This window comes from Mastigoproctus giganteus, chromosome 3 (assembly GCF_048544385.1).
Source record: "Mastigoproctus giganteus isolate SK-2022 chromosome 3, ASM4854438v1, whole genome shotgun sequence".
NCBI lineage: Eukaryota > Metazoa > Arthropoda > Arachnida > Uropygi > Thelyphonidae > Mastigoproctus > Mastigoproctus giganteus.
Genome location: NC_143577.1, coordinates 188,431,664 through 188,449,945, shown reverse-complemented (window position 1 = coordinate 188,449,945; position 18,282 = coordinate 188,431,664). Strand labels below are relative to the sequence as shown.

At 36.1% G+C, this 18,282-nt stretch overlaps 1 protein-coding gene across 3 annotated transcripts in view; it reads right to left on the bottom strand.

Moving 5' to 3' along the window:
• LOC150088484 (vitamin D 25-hydroxylase-like) overlaps positions 1 to 18,265 on the bottom strand; it is a 28,395-nt gene extending 10,130 nt beyond the window's left edge. Inside the window, exons 1-3 of one of the 3 annotated variants that reach the window (XM_090369541.1) lie at positions 17,761 to 18,265; positions 3,594 to 3,721; positions 2,491 to 2,597 (exon numbers count right to left, since the gene is read on the bottom strand). In XM_090369541.1, the coding sequence (XP_090225667.1) occupies positions 2,491 to 2,597; positions 3,594 to 3,720 (234 nt within the window). In that variant the 5' untranslated portion in view covers position 3,721; positions 17,761 to 18,265. Of the gene's footprint in view, positions 1 to 2,490; positions 2,598 to 3,593; positions 3,722 to 6,645; positions 7,017 to 13,448; positions 14,056 to 17,760 lie in introns of those variants that run through there. The other 2 variants (XM_090369540.1, XM_090369539.1) reach the window with 2 other exon arrangements.
• Positions 18,266 to 18,282: the final 17 nt, after the last annotated feature.

The following is an 18,282-nucleotide window of genomic DNA, read 5'->3' as shown; positions in this document are numbered from 1 at the left end:
TTAATTTAACTTCTGTTCAGGGGGAAAATAATGGAGTCACTGGTTAAAGATGCATTGCAAGATCATCTAGACAAGACTGCAGCAATGATTCAGACACATCTTGTCTGACAATTTTGATTGGATATTATGATGTGGTTTCAAAGGAACTGGACGCAAAAAATAATTTTGATATCATATACTTGGATTTCAGAAAAGCTTTTGACACCGTTGCACATTGAAGATTACTGTACAATATGGAGCAGTATGGTATTAAGCGTAAGTTGCTACAATGGATAAAAGGGTGGTTGAGTGGGAGAAGAAAGAGGGTGGTAATCAATGGACGCTGCTCTTCGTGGACTAATATTATTAGTAGAATCCCCCAGGGTTCGACGTTGGGTTCAATGTTGTTTTGTATATTTATCAGTGATGTTGATGAAGGTATATCAGGCTTAGTGTTGAAGTTTGCAGATGATACAAAGTTGGCAGGGTTGTTAATGGTACTAATGACAGTGCGGTTCTGCAACAGAATCTGGAAAAGTTGGGTAGATGGACTGAGAAGTGGCAACTGAAGTTTAACATTGACAAATGAAAAATACTGCATATGGATTGAAGTAACCTCACAGAAACGTACCAACTGTGTGGTACTACACTTAAGGTGGTAGAAAATGAAAAAGACCTGGGAGTAATTGTGCAGTCAGGTATGAAATTTTCTGAGCAGATCAGACAGGCACCAGAGCAGGGCATGAGGTATTGTCAACGATATAAAGGAATTTTGCTTATCCCTTTTTATAAGGAGGTGGTTATCCCTTTGAATAAGGCAATTATCAGGCCACAACTTGAGTACTGTGTACAGGTCTGGAGGCCTCATTTTAGGAATGATGTAGAGTTGCTTGAGCGAGTACAGAGAAGGGCAACAAGATTGGTGAGGGGAGCGAAAGGGTGGTCTTACGAAGAAAGGCATAAAAATTTTTCTGAAAATAGCAGTATAACCTTGAATGGGTTGACAGGCTCAATTCTGATGGGATTCTTTTTCTTGCTCAGATTAGAAACCTGAGTGTGTATAAATTCAAATTGGGGAAAGAGTTATAGAATAGATGTGGGTAAATTTGCCTTTAGGCAGCGGGTAGTTGATTGCTGGAACAAACTTCCATCTGTCATTGTGGAAGGTGATAGTTTAAATAAATTCAATTAGGAACTGGACAAACGTTTAGAGGGACTGGACGTGTGAAATGATTTTTTTCTTTTTTGCCGGATGCTGCATAAACTTCCGTTCTTGCATCGCATGCGTCTACTACTACTATTACTACTACAAGAAAATGTATAGCCTATGTAAACAAGCTTGCAAAGAGGCTAGACTAAAAATTCTAACGGTTTTGCTTGAAATTTGATTTGCTATCTAATAACAAACCTCTCCTGTGGAATAACCGAAATCTGTGATTTACATATATTGTACGAGTACATGTCCAACACAAGCTGATGCTATCACTGTTGATTTTTCTCCAATGGCATTCCTTAAGGTCTGTAGGACCAGTTTTATTTACTATTTGGATAAATGACTAGGTAAAATAGAAATCGAGTAGAGTCCTTATTTTTATTATCTTTAATGATGCAAAGATTTTCATTTCAATATATGACTCAAAAGACACCATTGCCCTCCAGAATTTCAAATACAAATTCTCCTTTTTGGGCAGAAACAGTCGTCTTAGAAGTAAATCCTCTTACATCTTAAATTTAAAAAAAAATGAAAATCATGAATAAATATTCCATCAGACAGAATCAAATCAGATTAGTACCACAAGCAATGGATCTATGGGTAAGTATATTTGCATGATTGCAGATTTAATATCTATATCACGAAAACTGTTAGTCAATTAAAATGGTGTTCATCCAGAGAAATACCTTTGAACAGATCTAAGGATTCCAGATTTTCCGTCTTATTCTTTAAAGCTTTTTTCTTCGAAAGTTTAAGTTTTCGCACAAATCATCAAGTAGATCTTATCAGTCAACTAGAAACAACACACAAATTTCTTCAAGCATTTTCTTCTGAGAATTTTGGAAAATTCTTAAAGAAGTGCAAACGTGATCTGCCTAATTCCATGCCTCACTCCACGATATAGAGAAACTGTGTTCTTCGAAAGGCTCTAAGTTAATAACTATTTTAGCAGGACATTGTCTGATGGATTAAACAAATCAATCAATCAATCAATCAATCAATCAATCAATCAATCAATCTTTTCTACACTTTTGTGTAACATTTTGATGTTGAATGATTGAGTTGCATCTAATTTAGAGTTTATCTAAATTAGTAATTTAGAGTTCATCTAAATTAGTAATTTAGAGTTCATCTAAATTAGTAATTTAGAGTTCATGTATATTACTCAAGTACAGTATACTCAATGTCAAAGGACCTTTATATCTGTATTGTTAAAATTATATCTTCATCTAATGTGTAAATTATATCTAATACCTGTATTACTTTATATCTGTATTGTAAACAAATAGACATATTACTTTTATTCGCTCTTCCATTTGGCCTTTGCCGAATCCTAAATCACGAAGTACGTGCAGTGCAAACCTTCGGTGTTCCTGCCACATGGGGCCATTTTCAGAACCGAAACCTTAAAAATATTAAAGAATCATATAATAAACACAGTTATAAATACTGGATATATTTTAAACAGGTTGGAATTTAGAAATAAAGTATCAAGATAGCAAGTAGAACAAGAATGCAAGCAGTTTACAAACACCGATACAATAATATGAATACACTATATTCTCACGAATTCCTATCCGAATGTTGCACGCTCAGAGAAGCACCACAATGCTAGGAAACCGATCATAAAGTTCAACTCAAATAAGATGCGACTTCTGCTTTTGCTTACTTTTACTATCTGGAAGAAGACTGACTGCTGATGTATGAGGTCTATTCAAGAAAGCCAATTTGGTCAAAGCTTCTTTGGTGCTTTCTAAAACGTTAAAAAAACAATATGGGGAAAAGCAGCACAAGTCCAGCCAGAGGTCAAAATTGCGGCCTGGTGGTGATGTAATGGTGTGGGGAATGCTTTAATGGTACACACTGAACCCCTTCGTATCAGTGCAGTAACTTTTAGATTGTACACATTAGCTGGAAATCGTTTCCACCAGGCGCATTCTTTCATGGCTGCAGCGCATCCATCTGTGAATAGATATTTCCACCAGGATAATGCACCAGGTTAGAGGAGAGAATTATGAAAAACTAAGACCGCCTTTCAGAAATATGTCTGAATTTTAGTTTAATTTGTTATGAGCAGCATCTTTCACAAGCATGTATCAGATGATTGAAAAAGTATGCGAAATTATCCCCACTCTCAGGGTACAGTTTGACTCATTGTCAACCCATCCCTTTTCCTTTTTGGAAAAATAGCCTTTTGGCTATTTTTCTATATGCCGTGTCTATTCTATATCCGGTGTGTCTGTTACCTCTATTAATTATTAATATATTATTAATTATCAAATTAACCAATGCTGTTTAGACCAATGCATTCAGTGCTTCTGTGCTATTTTTCATATAAATATCAAAATGTTAGGAAACTGATCATAAAGTTCGAATCAAATAAGATGCCATTTATGCTTACTTTTACTTTCTGGAAGAATATTAACTGCTGATGGATGAGGTCTGTCTAGGAAAGCCGATTTGGTCAAAGCTTCTTTGGTGCCTTCGAAGTCATTTAAGAAAACAACAAGCCGACTTCCAACGTACATACTGTGGTTATAAGAAAACACTATATTTTAATTTGATGTGGATATTATATTAAATAACAAGATACATCTCAAGTCCTAAAATTACTAATGCCATGAACTTGTACTGTTATTTATGTGTGAAAATGTGTGTGTGTGTATATATATATATATATATATATATATATATATATATATATATATATAATAATATATATATATATATATATATATATATATATATATATATATATATAATATACTTTAGGTAAAAATATACTTTAAGTATATATATATATACATATTTACAACTGAACTGAAAGTTATGTTTGCCCTTCTATTTTCTGTATTATATTCTGTATATTCGTTTCAATGCTATTTGTCGGGCTAGCTGTTATCTTGCCTGTCTGCTGTTAAATTTAAAGTTTAGCATAAATCGCCTTTATGTTTGTTAATTGGACTAGTTAAACTAGTCCAATTAATAAACATAAATTAATTGAACCAATTAAACAGGCAGATAGAAATCAGAAACAGAGCCTTGCTAATTATTGGTGGGATATATTGAATGGGGTAAGCCCTTGAAAAAGTTCCATTCAATGCATCCGTATATCAATAATTAGCTACATAATCATTATTTTATTTTATTATATTTTATATTATTGCTAATTATATGTTTATTTCTAGGGTATGGCAATGTAGACCAACACAGGTTATCTTAGTCTTTATAGGTTCTTTTGGCCTTACGGCCCGCTGAGTACTTTTATGCCTATGTTTTAATACACTTTGAGTAGCTATTATACTCTTATTATAGTAATTATATATATATATATATAAGTTGGTGATTATCCCATTGTATAATGGTTAGGCCACATCTTGAGTACCGCATTCAGGTCTGGAGGCCTCATTTCAGGAAGGATGTACATCTGCTGGAACGAGTACAGAGAAGGGCAACGAGATTGGTTAGGGGAACAAAGGGTTGCTCTTATCAAGAATGACGACTTAAGGACTTCAAATTGCAGGGTCTGGAGACTAGGCACCTGGGAGGCGATCTGATTGAGGTGTATAAGGCCTTGAATGGGTTGAGAAGTCTCAATTCTGATGGGATTCTCCCGCTTGCTCAGATTACAAACCTGAGAGGCATAAACTGCAATTGAGGAAAGAGAGTCGTAGAGCAGATTGTGCGAAATTTGCCTTTAGACAGCGGGTGGTTAATTGCTGGAACAAACTTCCATCTGTTTTAGGGAAGAGGATAGCATAAATAAATTCAAGAAAGAACTAGATAAACTATTGGAAGAGATGAATAGGTGAAATGAGAGGTGTCTTTTTTTCTTTCTTCTTTTTGGCTGATGCTGCATAAGCTTGCTTTCTTGAATCATTTGCCACTACTAATGCTAGGACGATTCTATTGGATGAATAGCATGATCACGTGTCTACAGCAGAGAGGGACCGTTCTGGCAGGGTGGCAGAATGCCTCATGCCTGGTCGATGAAAGGCAAGATTAATTTGAAAGACTAAGAATTTAATATATTTTATTCGAATTCGCTGTACACTGTAGAAAAGGCATTGGTCATCTAATACTGTACTGGTGAGTGATATTGTTCTAATACAGAATTAGTTTTGTCATCGAGCAGAGTTGAAGAGATTTTAGTTTTGTCTGGCTTTATAAAGGAACTCGAAGAGATTCTGAAAGGATGTCTGATTTACAGCACGATTATCTGGCTATTTCGAACTCCTATTGTATTAACTTACCACACTTAGAGACCCATAAATCATAATTTTTTTTCGTCGATTTCGCGAAGCTAAAGATTTTATTGCTTTAAATGTAAATATAAATAATTATTAATGCATAAAAATTGTAGAAAGAAAATGAAGTAACCATAAATTTGTCAGCTCAGTTTTGTAGATATTTATAAGTTAACTGACACTGCTGTAGTCAAAACTTCACTGGATATGTAGAGTGAATAGTAATATATAAAAAAAAACACTAGGGATGAGTAATGAAGGGAACAAGGTGGTCCGAGATAACATCGATAAAAGGACGATGGTATGTGTGGAAAGCTTTAAAAATTTCTGTAGCTTCCTGTAGGATTAGAAACTCAAACTTCTCCAAACAAATGAATGAAACCAGTGTACTTCACCATGACGAGGATAATAGAAATTTCTATAAGGTAAACATACTTGTAATACACGTGAGTCGTATTTCACGGCTGTTTTATTTCAGTCTATGATTCCTCTGAGATAATATAGTAATTTCAACTGTTGTTACTGATTCAGAGAGATACGAGTTCGAATTCAGTAAGAGCCTGGAGAAGTTCTTAAGAGCCCTTTAATCCAGTCACAGTTAGCTGATTTCAGGTGAAGATTGTGGAACCCTCGAGAATTATTCTAAGTTTTTCAATTATATAGTATTATGGTTTGGTGCATCAAAAAATTCCCAAGAACAAAACAAGACAAGATAATATAAGTTGCGAAATAATTGGTAAGGTTACGAATAAGACACAAAACATTTTATCTCTTAATGATGGACGCAAATAACAGAAAAAGGATAAGGGGGAAAAGTCCACGAAGCATTTCATTTTGCTGAACTCCATGGACTCAATCATTCAGTTTTATTTTATTTCTTTCCATTAATTTTTCCCAGTTTTGTTATATACTGAATAAGATACATCAGAAATGTCGTATTAACAATTTATTTTTGTTTTTTTTAGAAATAAATTATATCCCGAAGAATTGTTATCTGTTGATTTAGAAAACATATATTTTCCTTTTCACTGTAATTACGTATTATAAGCTCATAATAATCAATCTCATCGCAGCCAAAATTGATCTGTCAAATTTTTATATAAATAAGAGAAGTGAACATTGTCTTTTTTCTCTCTTAGGATCATTATGGACGTTCATATCCTAATAGTCATTATTATACCTATTGAATAACTTTCATTGTCTTACCTGAACACTTTCCCGTATTTCTTTGAAAGTTCAATCAGTTGGATGTGTGCATTCCTTTTAATAAATGGAAAATATCCCACAATTGGTAGAGAGATCGGACCAGGCGGAAGTCGCCTTCGTCTCCAGTGTAGGCGAGGAATGATAACAAACGCACATAACACAACCACAAATATGCTGATAGTAGCAGCGGTGAAATGTTTCTCTATAAACTGTACAATTTCAGATTGCATTTCAACGAGTGAATGAGAGCTGTAAATACCAGATGGATAACCATTCAGTGTGAAAAAGCTTATTAAATACCTTGGGGAACTGTTAAGCTTTTATTTAGGAACGATCCACTTGCGATGTACTTCACAAACAGATGAAAGGCACACACTGAAATCAGAAGTCCAACAACGTTTGCTGTTAACTGAATAAGATCCTGCCATCTAGCGTTATCTGTGAACATTAAGTGATATAGATAAACGAATATGGCTTTGACCGTGTGAACATACAGTACATAAGTCACTGCAATCTACGTGTTTACTATTAGAGAGATATAGGATCATTCCACATTTAGAATAGTTGCGAGCATCTTCGTTTTCTTAGAAACGTAACCAATTCGTGTTGATTCACTTCTTCGTGGTTGTTATTGCTAAAGGATTGGTGATTTTTGTTATTTCTTGTGTTTAGACGGAAACAATCTAGTTTTTCTTCTAGTCTAGTTTTTCTTCTAGTTATTCAGGGAGTTTTTCCGCACAACATAACGTCCCTTGAACATAGCGCACTATAAAGGTGAGAGGAACTCAGTTACCTTACTAGTTGGCACACTACAAACGAAGTGTCGATGAATCCCGAAATATCCAACGAATACAACAGCCCTTCCTGATATAAGATAGAGAGCGCAAGAATATTATCATATTTATGGCAGAATCAAAACCATGAAACTTACATTTAGCTTCAAACGTTACATCTTTAATAAATTAGTACTGTATTATTCCCATAGCTTATTTCGCTCACGTGAATGGTGAGGCGAGATTTCATACCCACATTCAAAAAAATGGGCGTTATAGCGATGCACAATTGAGTCCGATTTGGTGAGGAAGAAAAATGCGGCTACCTGAATCATATTCTCAATGTCTGTAACCCGACTTGGAATTTAACGGGGTAATCGATTGAAGAACAGGTATAGTTGGCGAAGGCTAAACAAAATTTGCTCTGGTCTCAAAGGGCAAAGTTCATACCTAGCCTATTAATGATAGTAATGGCAGTGGGCTACTGCAACAGGATCTATAAAATTTGGGAAGATGGGCTGAGAAGTGGCAACTGAAGTTTAACATTGACAAATGCAAAGTACTGCATATGAGTAGAAGTAACCCCAAAGAAACGTGCAAACTGTGTGGTACTAAACTAGGTAGAGAATGAAAAAGACCTGGGAGTAATTGCGAAGTGCGATATGCAGTTTTCTGAACAGTGCTGACAGGGTGCAAGACAGGTCATGGGGTATTGTCAATGATATACAAAAATTTTGATAGTAGCTAGTAGTCCCGTGTCGTAACCACTGGGCATCAAGCCCCTTATTAATATTATTTTTTTTTTTTTTTTGTATTGCCGTATAAGTGTTAGTCTCTGGCGCGATTTCAGTGGGTTTTTTTTTTTTCTTTAACTGGAAATGCGAGTTTTCATCCAACGAAAACATGCAAACCGGTTGAAGAATACGCACGATTTTATAGACAGATTGTAATGATGTCAATATTGAATTGGCGAAGAAAACAACGATGTGCCAGGCAAGCGTCGTAATTGCTCAAACATCACCAAGGACAAAAAAAAAGGGTTCCCGTTCGAATGTCATTCTCTCTCGCTAAATGGCATGGCATGGTAATATCTCAACTATTACATAAGAAGAAACGTCCTTCTCATTACTAAAAGACAAGGACGTTTCTTTTTATTCTCCTATCATTGTCATTTATAAAGAGTCCTCCCCTTCCCTCACTGCATAAAAATGACCTTGGACACTGCTTGCAGTGTACTAAAACATACAGTAAGGTTTTCAAGAAGGCACCTTCACATACCGCATTCCTTTAAAATATTGTACTCGATAGTTCAAATTGAAATTTGAACTTTTTTGATTAAAAACCAGTCTATCATACAAGTCGCGTATTCTGGCGATACTGGAGTTTCATCTTTTCTATTTGTACAATTTTATCTTTCTTTCATTCTGAAATAGAATTATGAAATTTCAGATAACTAAAGATTAAGTAAATATGATATAATTTTATCTAAAGTAACAGCGATGCTGTTCCCAATCTGCTCTACATTATCAAAGCCATTCTTCTTAACTATGTGGTTTCATGACCTTACCCTCGAATTTTGCCTCTAGTGAAGAATTAACTGACATAAATGATAAAGCTTGTCACTGGCAACAGATTAAATAACTTAACCACTGAACCAGAAAATATGTAAGATGAAATTTTAAATATTAAAATGTATAACTTATGTAAAAAGTTTGCCAAGAGGTTAGAGTAAAAAATTCAAACTTTTCTGCTTTAAATTTGATTTGCTGTCTAATAACTAACCTCTCCAGACGAATAATAGGAATCTGTGACTTACCTGTCCAACAAAGGGGGGACACCTTACTTTCTACGTCTCAAATCGAATAACTCAGCCACAGATTCAAAAAAGCCATAAAAGTTCTTCACGTCATTATCGGGATTTGAATCCGGGCCTTATCCATCCAGTGTGGGCAGGATGGTGACGATACCACTGTGCTACACGCGCAGACAAGGTTAACGTCAAGGATCACAATTATTTACTATTTTAATAAATGAACTAGCTAAAATAGAACGTTTTTCATTTCAATATATGACTTAAAAGAACCGTCGCCCTCCAGGATTCCAGACACAAATTCTCTTTTTGGGCAGTCTGCTTAGAAGTAAATCCTCTTAAATTTTTCACATTTTTCTTTGCGGAACTGAGAAGAATAAAAAAGAAATCTCCATTCAACTGTATCAGATAAGTACCACAAGCACCGGACCTATGAGTAAGTCATTTTGTACAATTGCAGATTTAATACCCATATCACGCAAATGGTCAGTCAGTCAATTGAAATGTTGTTCGTCCATCGAAACACCTTTGAAGTGATCTAAAAGTTCCAGATTTTCCATCTTATTCTTTAAAGCTTTTTTCTTCCAAAGTTTAAGTTTGCACACAAATCTGGAACCATGAATATTTCATGGTTCAATATACTTAAATATAAAGCCACAAAAGAAATTTTGAAAATAGTAAAAACCAATATCCATGGAAATTTTACAGCAGATTTTCAAGGGAAAAACGACACTGTACGAAATACCTCTCTTCCTTCAAAGCAATATGGATTTCCATCTGGACCTTTGGGGAGTACCTACAGATTTTTCTTCTTTTTTTTTTTTTTTTTTTTTTTTTGGAAAGGCCATAGAAAGTGTTTAGTCCGTCTCGGACGAAAGCTGCATGATTTGACTTCTCCACTGAAATATTCAGTTTTGCAGCCTAAATAACATGTACGAGTCCAATTCTATTAAGCTAATTCGGTATCAAGACAGCAAGTAAAACAAGAATGCAAGCAGTTTACAAACAGTATATACTGATACAATGATATTATGAATACACTATATTCTGATGAACACCTATCCGAATGTTTCACCACTATATGGGAAACAACACGAGTCCAACAAGTGGCCAAAAATGCGACCTAGTGGTGGCGATGTAATGGAGTGGGGAATTTCATGGTGCACAATGAGCTCCTTCATACTAGTGCAGTAGCTGTTTAGATTCTACACGTTAGCTGGAAATCGTTTCTAACCATGCACATTCTTTTATGGCTGCAGCGCATCAATCTGTGAATACGTTTTTTCCAACAAGGTAATGCACCATGACATGGGCCAGAATTGTAAACAAATTAACAACGCCTTTTTAGGATTTTAGATTTTAGTTTACTTTGATTATGAGCAGCATCTTTCATAAGCATGTAACTTCTTCTTCAGGCGTTATAATCCAAGGTGGGTCTTAACCTTCTCAACGGTGTTCCACCAGTAGGCCCTCCCAGAAGTCTCTCCAACTCTTATTCTCATGGTCTTTAAATCCTCTTCTACGCCATCCATCCATCTTTTCCGCGGAACTTCCTCTTCTTCTTCAGAGAGTCAGTGAGACAGACCTTCTTCCTCTTCTTCTTCAGAGAGTCAGTGAGACGGGATCTTCCTCTTGCCCTCATTAATGCTAAACTTAATAGGATAACTGATATACATAATGTTACTGATAACTGCACGTCTCTTTAAAAATGCTTGTCTTGGCTGTGTGACTTCAATGGGTTTTTGGAGCTCCAGCCTTGTTTTTTTTTTTTTTTTTTTTTTTTTGCTGGCTCTAGGCCTGGGCAGCCTGTGAGCGGGATAGCGGGCACCCACTGGTATTGCACTACCTCCAGTGGGTGCGGGATTTCGTGCACTTTGGCATGTAAAAGGTTTAAAAAAAAACCAGGTCTGGCTACTCGCGCCTGGGGACAGGCACCAGATAGCAGCTGCACAGGTATTGGCTGCTCCTTTGCAGAGGTCCTACATTCAATACAGATCCACTAGGTGGAGATGGGTTATGCCTAGGGGCCACCTTTGATACCAGGACACACACACACACGTTTTCCTCTTGCCCTCCTACCGATAGGTTTCAATTCCATTATCCTCTTAGTTGTTCTACTGTCATCCATTCTCATTATATGTCCCAATCAGACAAGTCTGTGGCTCTTTACAAATCTGACGATGTCCTCACCCTCAATAAGATTGTCAAGTTCATGGTTCATCCTGATCCTCCAGGATCCATCAACGTCTTGTACGGGCCCAAAGACGTTTCACAAAATTCTACGCTCGAACGCTCTCAACAACTACTCATCTTTACTCGTTAATGTCCAAGCTTCACAACCGTATGTTACAACTGGTCTAATGAGACTTTTGTATATTCTTAATTTTAAATGTCTGTTCAATACTCTGGACTTCATTAGTTTTCATGTGCATAGAAGCATCTGTTTCCACTGAGGATACGGGACTTAGTTTCATTAGTAAGAGAGTTGAACTGGTTTACCTGCGAACTTAGATAGGCGAAATTTTGAACATGCTCAAATGACAAGCTGTTGGTTCTTAAATTTTCCGTGTTATCTACCGTTCTCCGGACTTCCATATATTTTTTGCACAAATAAGTCCTCTTCTTTGCGCTTCAGTACCCAACATGGCCACTGTTTCTTCCAGTACTCCTTTAGTCATCAGCATAAGCATGTAACAGATGACTGGAAATGCATGAGGATTTCTCCGCACACTCAGGTCACAGTTTACTCCATTGTCAGCCCCTCTCTTTTCCTTTTTAAAAAATAGCCTTTTGGCTATTTTTCTATACGCCATGTTTAATCTATATCCGGTGTGTCTGTTACTTCTATTGATTATTAATATATTTTGAATTATCAAAATATAATTAATCATCAATGCTGTTTATATCAAAGCATTTAGTGTTTTTGTGCCTTTTCATATAAATGTCAAAATGTTAGGACACTGATCACAATGTTTGAATCAGATAAGATGCGATTTTTGCTTACTTTTACTTTCTTAAAGAAGAATAACTGCTGATGGATGAGGTCTGTCTAGGAAGGCCGATTTAGTCAAAGCTTCTTTGGTGCTTTGGAAGTCATTTAAGAAAACAACAAGCCGACTTCCAACGCGCATGCTGTTGGGTATAAGAAAACATTCTACTTTAAATTGAAATAGATATTGCATTAGATAATTAGTTATATCCCAAGTCCTAAAATTACCAACGCCATGAAAGAGTGCTGTCATTTATGTGTGAAAAGTATCCTTGACAAGTTTTTGGAGAAATAAGAAGCAATATGAGATATGAAAAAGTTATTACATTCAAAGTAATTTATACTAGCGAGAACTAGTATAAATTACAAATATATAGATATAATATAAAATAGATAAACTATAATATAATACAATTTAAGAAGAATATTGATCTGCTCTAACTGGTCAGAGAAGGGCAACAAGATTGGTGAAAGGAAACGAAATGCTGCTCTTACCAAAAAAGTCTTAAGTTCTGCAAATTGCAGCGTCTGGAGACTAGACACCTGCGAGGCCATCTTATTGAGGTGTTTAAAGCTTTGAATGGTTTGACCAAACTGATGGGATTCTTCAACTTGTTCATACTGTGCACATAAGGTAGTACAAATTCAAATTGAGGACGGATGATCGCAGAACAGGTAAGAGGATGTTTGCCTTTAGTTAATTGCTGGAACAAACTTCCATCTATTGTTCTGGAAGTGGATCGCTTAAATAAATTCAAGGAAGAACTAGGCAAACTATTGGAAGGTGTGCTGAAGTACATGGACTCCATCATTCAGTTTTAATTTATTTCTTTGTATTAATTTTCCCAGTTTTGTAATATACTGAGATTGCATTTCTATTAGTGAATAATAGTTGTAAATACCAGATGGATAACCATTGGGCGTGCGAAAGCTTATTAAATACCCTGTTAAACTTTTATTCAGGAATGATCCACTTGCGATGTTGTACTTCACAAACAGATAAAAGGCACACACTTAAACCAGAAGTCCAACATTTTTGCTGTTAACTGAAGATCCTGACATCTAGTGTTATCTGTGAGCATTAAGTGATAGATAAAAGAATACAGAGTTCAACTCGTCAATCTACTTAAATTTCTCTGATTCTGTGTGGTTTCCCAGAGGATAAATAGAAAACATATTTATTTTATATATTAATATACACTGAGTTATCACTGAATTATGACCAGCTAACCTAATACTTCGTAGGTCCTCTTCTGCCCTCAGTACAGCAGCTATCCGACGTGGCATTGATTCAACCAGATGACGGAAGCGTGTGTAATGCGGTCAGCAATGCAGGTATGGAGGTGATTGGTGTATCCATACGCCTGATATGCCTTTCTATAGTGTCCCACAAGTACTCTATGGGATTGATATCGGTGGAGTTCGGAGGCCAATCGATATGCCGGAAGTCAGAACTTTGTTCCTCAAACCATTTCTGCACAAGTGTCCGATGGTTCAGCGCATTGTCATCTTGGAAGACACCATTGCCATTCATCAAAAAGTGTAACATAGCGGGATGTACACAGTCAGCAAACAGTTGACGATAGCAGAGACCACTGATACGTTGTTCCATATGCACCAGGGGTCCAAGTTCCTGCCAGTGAAATATACTCCGCACCATACAACCGCCCTCCACCGGCCTGCACTTTTGATACCATGCATGATGGATCAAGAGCCTCGTGTAGTTGATTCCAAATCCTTACACGACCATTCACGGTGTGGAGTAAATAACGTGACTCATCCGACCGGCACACCTTCTTCCAGTCTTCTAACGTCCAACTTGCATGTTCTTTGCATCAGGCGAGTCTTTTACGCCGAGGAACCTTGGTTAGGAGAGGATGCCGTAGGGTTCATCTGCTACAGTTGAAGAACAAGAAAACTTATGTACTGGGCTATAATACAGTAACCGTAGTTAAGAAAAATAAGGAACAGTTCGCTGTATCTCTTAGTGGAGCTTATAGCACGGATGTTAGAGCCAGAGAGCTATCCAACTAATTTATTTTCATTTAATGTAATTCCAATGTACAAAAAGGGGTCACCAGACAATTATTACCATTATAGAACAATAACGATACAGTCAGTACTAAATAAGATAATAGAAAAGTATATTTTCTCCTCTCATATTAGCAAATAATTACATCAATATGGACTGCTAAACAACTCTCAATTCTCGTATCCGAAGGGTAAGAGCACACAGGTCTCATTAGAGAATTTAATGAATTCTTTTATCTTACATTTAAATAATCTTCAATAACTTTTATTTATAGATATGGCTTAATTTATATTCCAATATTGCAACAAAAATTACTGAAATATGGTATTAGGAGAAGAATCAATCAACTTTTAGCATGCTATTTATCCAAATTAAAATAGCAGTTGAAGTAGAAAATAAAAGGAAAATCATATAATTAAATAGAGGGGTACTTCAAGGTCCCCATGCAGGGCCAGTAACGTTCATTATATACATAAATTATATATTTAAAGTAATTAAGAGATCGTTTATAAAAAAAGTATCCAGATGATATAATCTTATATACAGTCGGAAAAAACTTAAGAAAAAAAAAGACTCATGATTTACAACAGGATCTTATTCATTTGCAGAGTTGGCTACATGATAATAAACTAGCACTGAGCTTTGAAAAAACAAAAATTTTGGTAATTAGGCCTCATAAAATCTTAGATATTCATCCTTCTATAAAATTAGATAAATATGAATGCATTCATGATTAGAATTTCCAGAATTGCGAATGCCAAACTGCGAAAGAAGTTTGAAATCATTGTTGCTTTGGGTTATTAATTGAGTACAGTTTGACAATTCATATAACAAATTTGTATAAAAAATGAGAGTTTATGCGTACATTTTTGCTACATTAAGAATAAACTAAATCTTAGAACTAAAGTTACCTTATATTATGCATTAGTGGATTCCCAACTCAATTATTTACTAAATGTATGGGCACCAGCAAATATAACTGAAATAAGGGTAATAAACAACTTAATTAACAGGATTTTGAGACTTATAATGGAAAAAATATTTGGAATGACTACAACCCAAAAGCAAAACGATTGCTTTTGGGTTCCTTAAATAATGTGATAATTTAAGGGTACTCTAGGGTACTGAATAGATTTGGAAAAAGATGTACAATGAATAAAATAAACAATTAGTTGGCTAATATCGATTTCAGACAGTAGATGTTATCCTCGTTTCAAATTAAAACTTTTAATAAGAAATTTTTGATACTTATTGATTCAGTAGATTAGAGTTGCTATGCATATCAATAGTACTCTCTGTTTACAGTGTGGAATGCATGTGTAGGAATTTATTTATCTTTTCTGTTAAATAATAAATTTGTACGTATATATTTGAATATATAAATTTGTGATCTGTTTATGTGATGAATTAGAACTTGTTGTCAAGAAATTTAATTTTCTTAACAAGTTTATTTGTTGTAAACAAATTTTTTGATGAATAAATTGTAATTTATTGTAGTGCATTATTATTGTTGCTCTTATATTATTTCTCCTGATTGGGGGGGTTCCACTCCTTGACGGGAACTGCTACCAAGTACACAGGGTGGTTGTAATGTTTGGTGTTATCGGTCGAGAAACTCTGTGACTATCCTACAGGTGTTCAGGATTGAGACTTTCTGGAGTTTCTTGTAGGTGTTCTCTGGGAGACCTATTGCTGCTAGGCAGAGTCTTTGGTACCATACCGGTGGTTGGCACGATGATTGGGATGGTTGATACTTCTTGCATATGATATATCTCCTTGATCTCATGTCTCAGGTTCGTGTACGTCCTAATTTTTTTCCTCATGAGTTTTCAGGACATTGCTAGTGTTCGGCACCGCTATGTCAATCAGCTAGGTAGCCTTTTCCATCTTGTACAGAAGGGTTATGTCCCGTCTGTTGTGCGGGATGGTCTTATCCGTTATTATGGCGCGTTCCCAGTACAGCTTGTGGGTTCGGGTCTCTAATACTGCCTGGGGTTCGTACTTGTAGTATGGCACACTTTCTTTGGTCAACTGGTATTTCCTCGCTAGCTTCTGATGCATTATCCTGGCTACCTGGTTGTATGAGTGTACTCAGTCTGGATGATCACCTTGCACCCTGCAGTGATGTGTTGGATCGTTTCTGAGGCCAGGTGTCATCGTCGACATGTGCCAACTGACATTTCGGGCTCCTTTGCGATATATTTTCTATAGTTTCTGGTGTTGATTACCTGGTCTTGGATGGCCATCATGAATCCTTCAGTCTCGGGGAAGAGCGTCCCGCTTGTGAGCCATGCATTGGAAGCAATGGTGTCGATGTGATCTTGATGGAGGTCATTGTAGTGTCTTTTACTGTCTAGGCGGGAGGGGTTTCCTCGCTTAGGTTGAGTGGAGCATACCACTTATCTATCACTTATCATACCACTTATCTTATGGCCTGTTGGAGTGGTGCTGTGTTGTTCTCGAAGTAATTCTTCAGGTTAGCTATCGCTGTTTTCTGTTGTTCTATCAGGTATATCAGGCCCCTTCCTCCCTCTTTCCCAGATATTGTTATTCTCTCCACTGCTGACTTCGGGTGGTGTTATTATTATTATTATCATATTATTATTGCTCTTATATTATTTCTCCCTGATTGGAGTTTCACCTCGTGACGGTTATTGCTACCAAGTACACAGGGTGATTTGTTGTTATGTCTGGTGTTACTGTTGGTCGCGGAACTCTCTGACTATCCTACAAGTGTTCAGGATTGCGAATTTCTGGAGTTCCTTGTAGGTGTTTTCTGGAGACCTATTGCTGCTAGGCTGTTATGTAGGGTCTTTGGCACCATACCTGTGGTTGACACGATTATCGGGATGGTCGTTACTTGTTGCACATGCCACATCTCTTTGATCTAGTCTTAGGTTCGTGTACTTCCTGATATTTTCCTCATGGGTTTTCTGCAAGTTGCCAGTGTTGGATACCGCTATGTCACTCAGATAAGTAGTCTTCTGATTGATATAGCGGTATTATCATTATTATTAATCTGTTTATTTCCAAAGGAATGTTCCTTTACAGCTATGCAGCTTGAGGACAGGGTTACATAATAATATGGAACGAAAAATGACAGTTTATGTATATATTACTCAGGTGGGTTAATAAAATATATGGCCTTAACCATTCTCTGGTTTATATTCATAATTATAACAATGCATGGAATGTACATCAGAAACAATCTCTCCAGAGTTTAAAGAAGGCGTAAACACTGGATTCCGTAATAAATTGTCTGGTCAGCTAACATTTCTTTGCGAAACGATAAGAAACTGTAGTTGCACATATAGTGAGAAGTCTAAACAAGAAATGTTAGTATCAATGTGAAATCTGGCACTGTTATTCTAATGCAGAACATTTTAACATTTATACGAATCCTGGAAACTTATCGAATACTCTACAAATATTTAAAAGTTAGATTTCTTCTCATATTAGAAATAAGTAAATTTTCAGTTCATACGGATATCACAATATATTACACACTCACTGCTAAAGAATCAGAAATCTTTATTCAGTATCTTCTGGCCCACTTTTTTGCCCGCATTACAGTCCGTACGCACGATGTGGCATGGATTCCAGTAGGTGTCTAAGGAAATCGAGCTTTAGATTTGACCAGTCGCCCATTAAGATATTTGTTAGCTGCTGTCATGTGGTCGTTAGAGAACTGCGAAGCTTAACTGCCCTTTCCAACCTACCTCAGTCAATCTCAACTGGATTCAGATCTGGATGATTAGGCGGCCGAATTAGACGTTGGAAATCTTGTGAAATTTCCTCGAACCGTTCGGATACAATTTTTCACAGTGGGTAGTTGCGTTGTATTCTTGAAACAACTCAATCCGGGTTAAAATAAAGCAAGAAAATAGAAACATAAAAATGGTTATGATCAAACTATGTGGCAACTAACATTTGCACACCATGCATATAATTATCTGTTAACAATAATTGCAAAATGTAGTAATTTTTTTTTCGATTAATGAGTACACATTAATGGTAATAGCTTGTAGTTAAG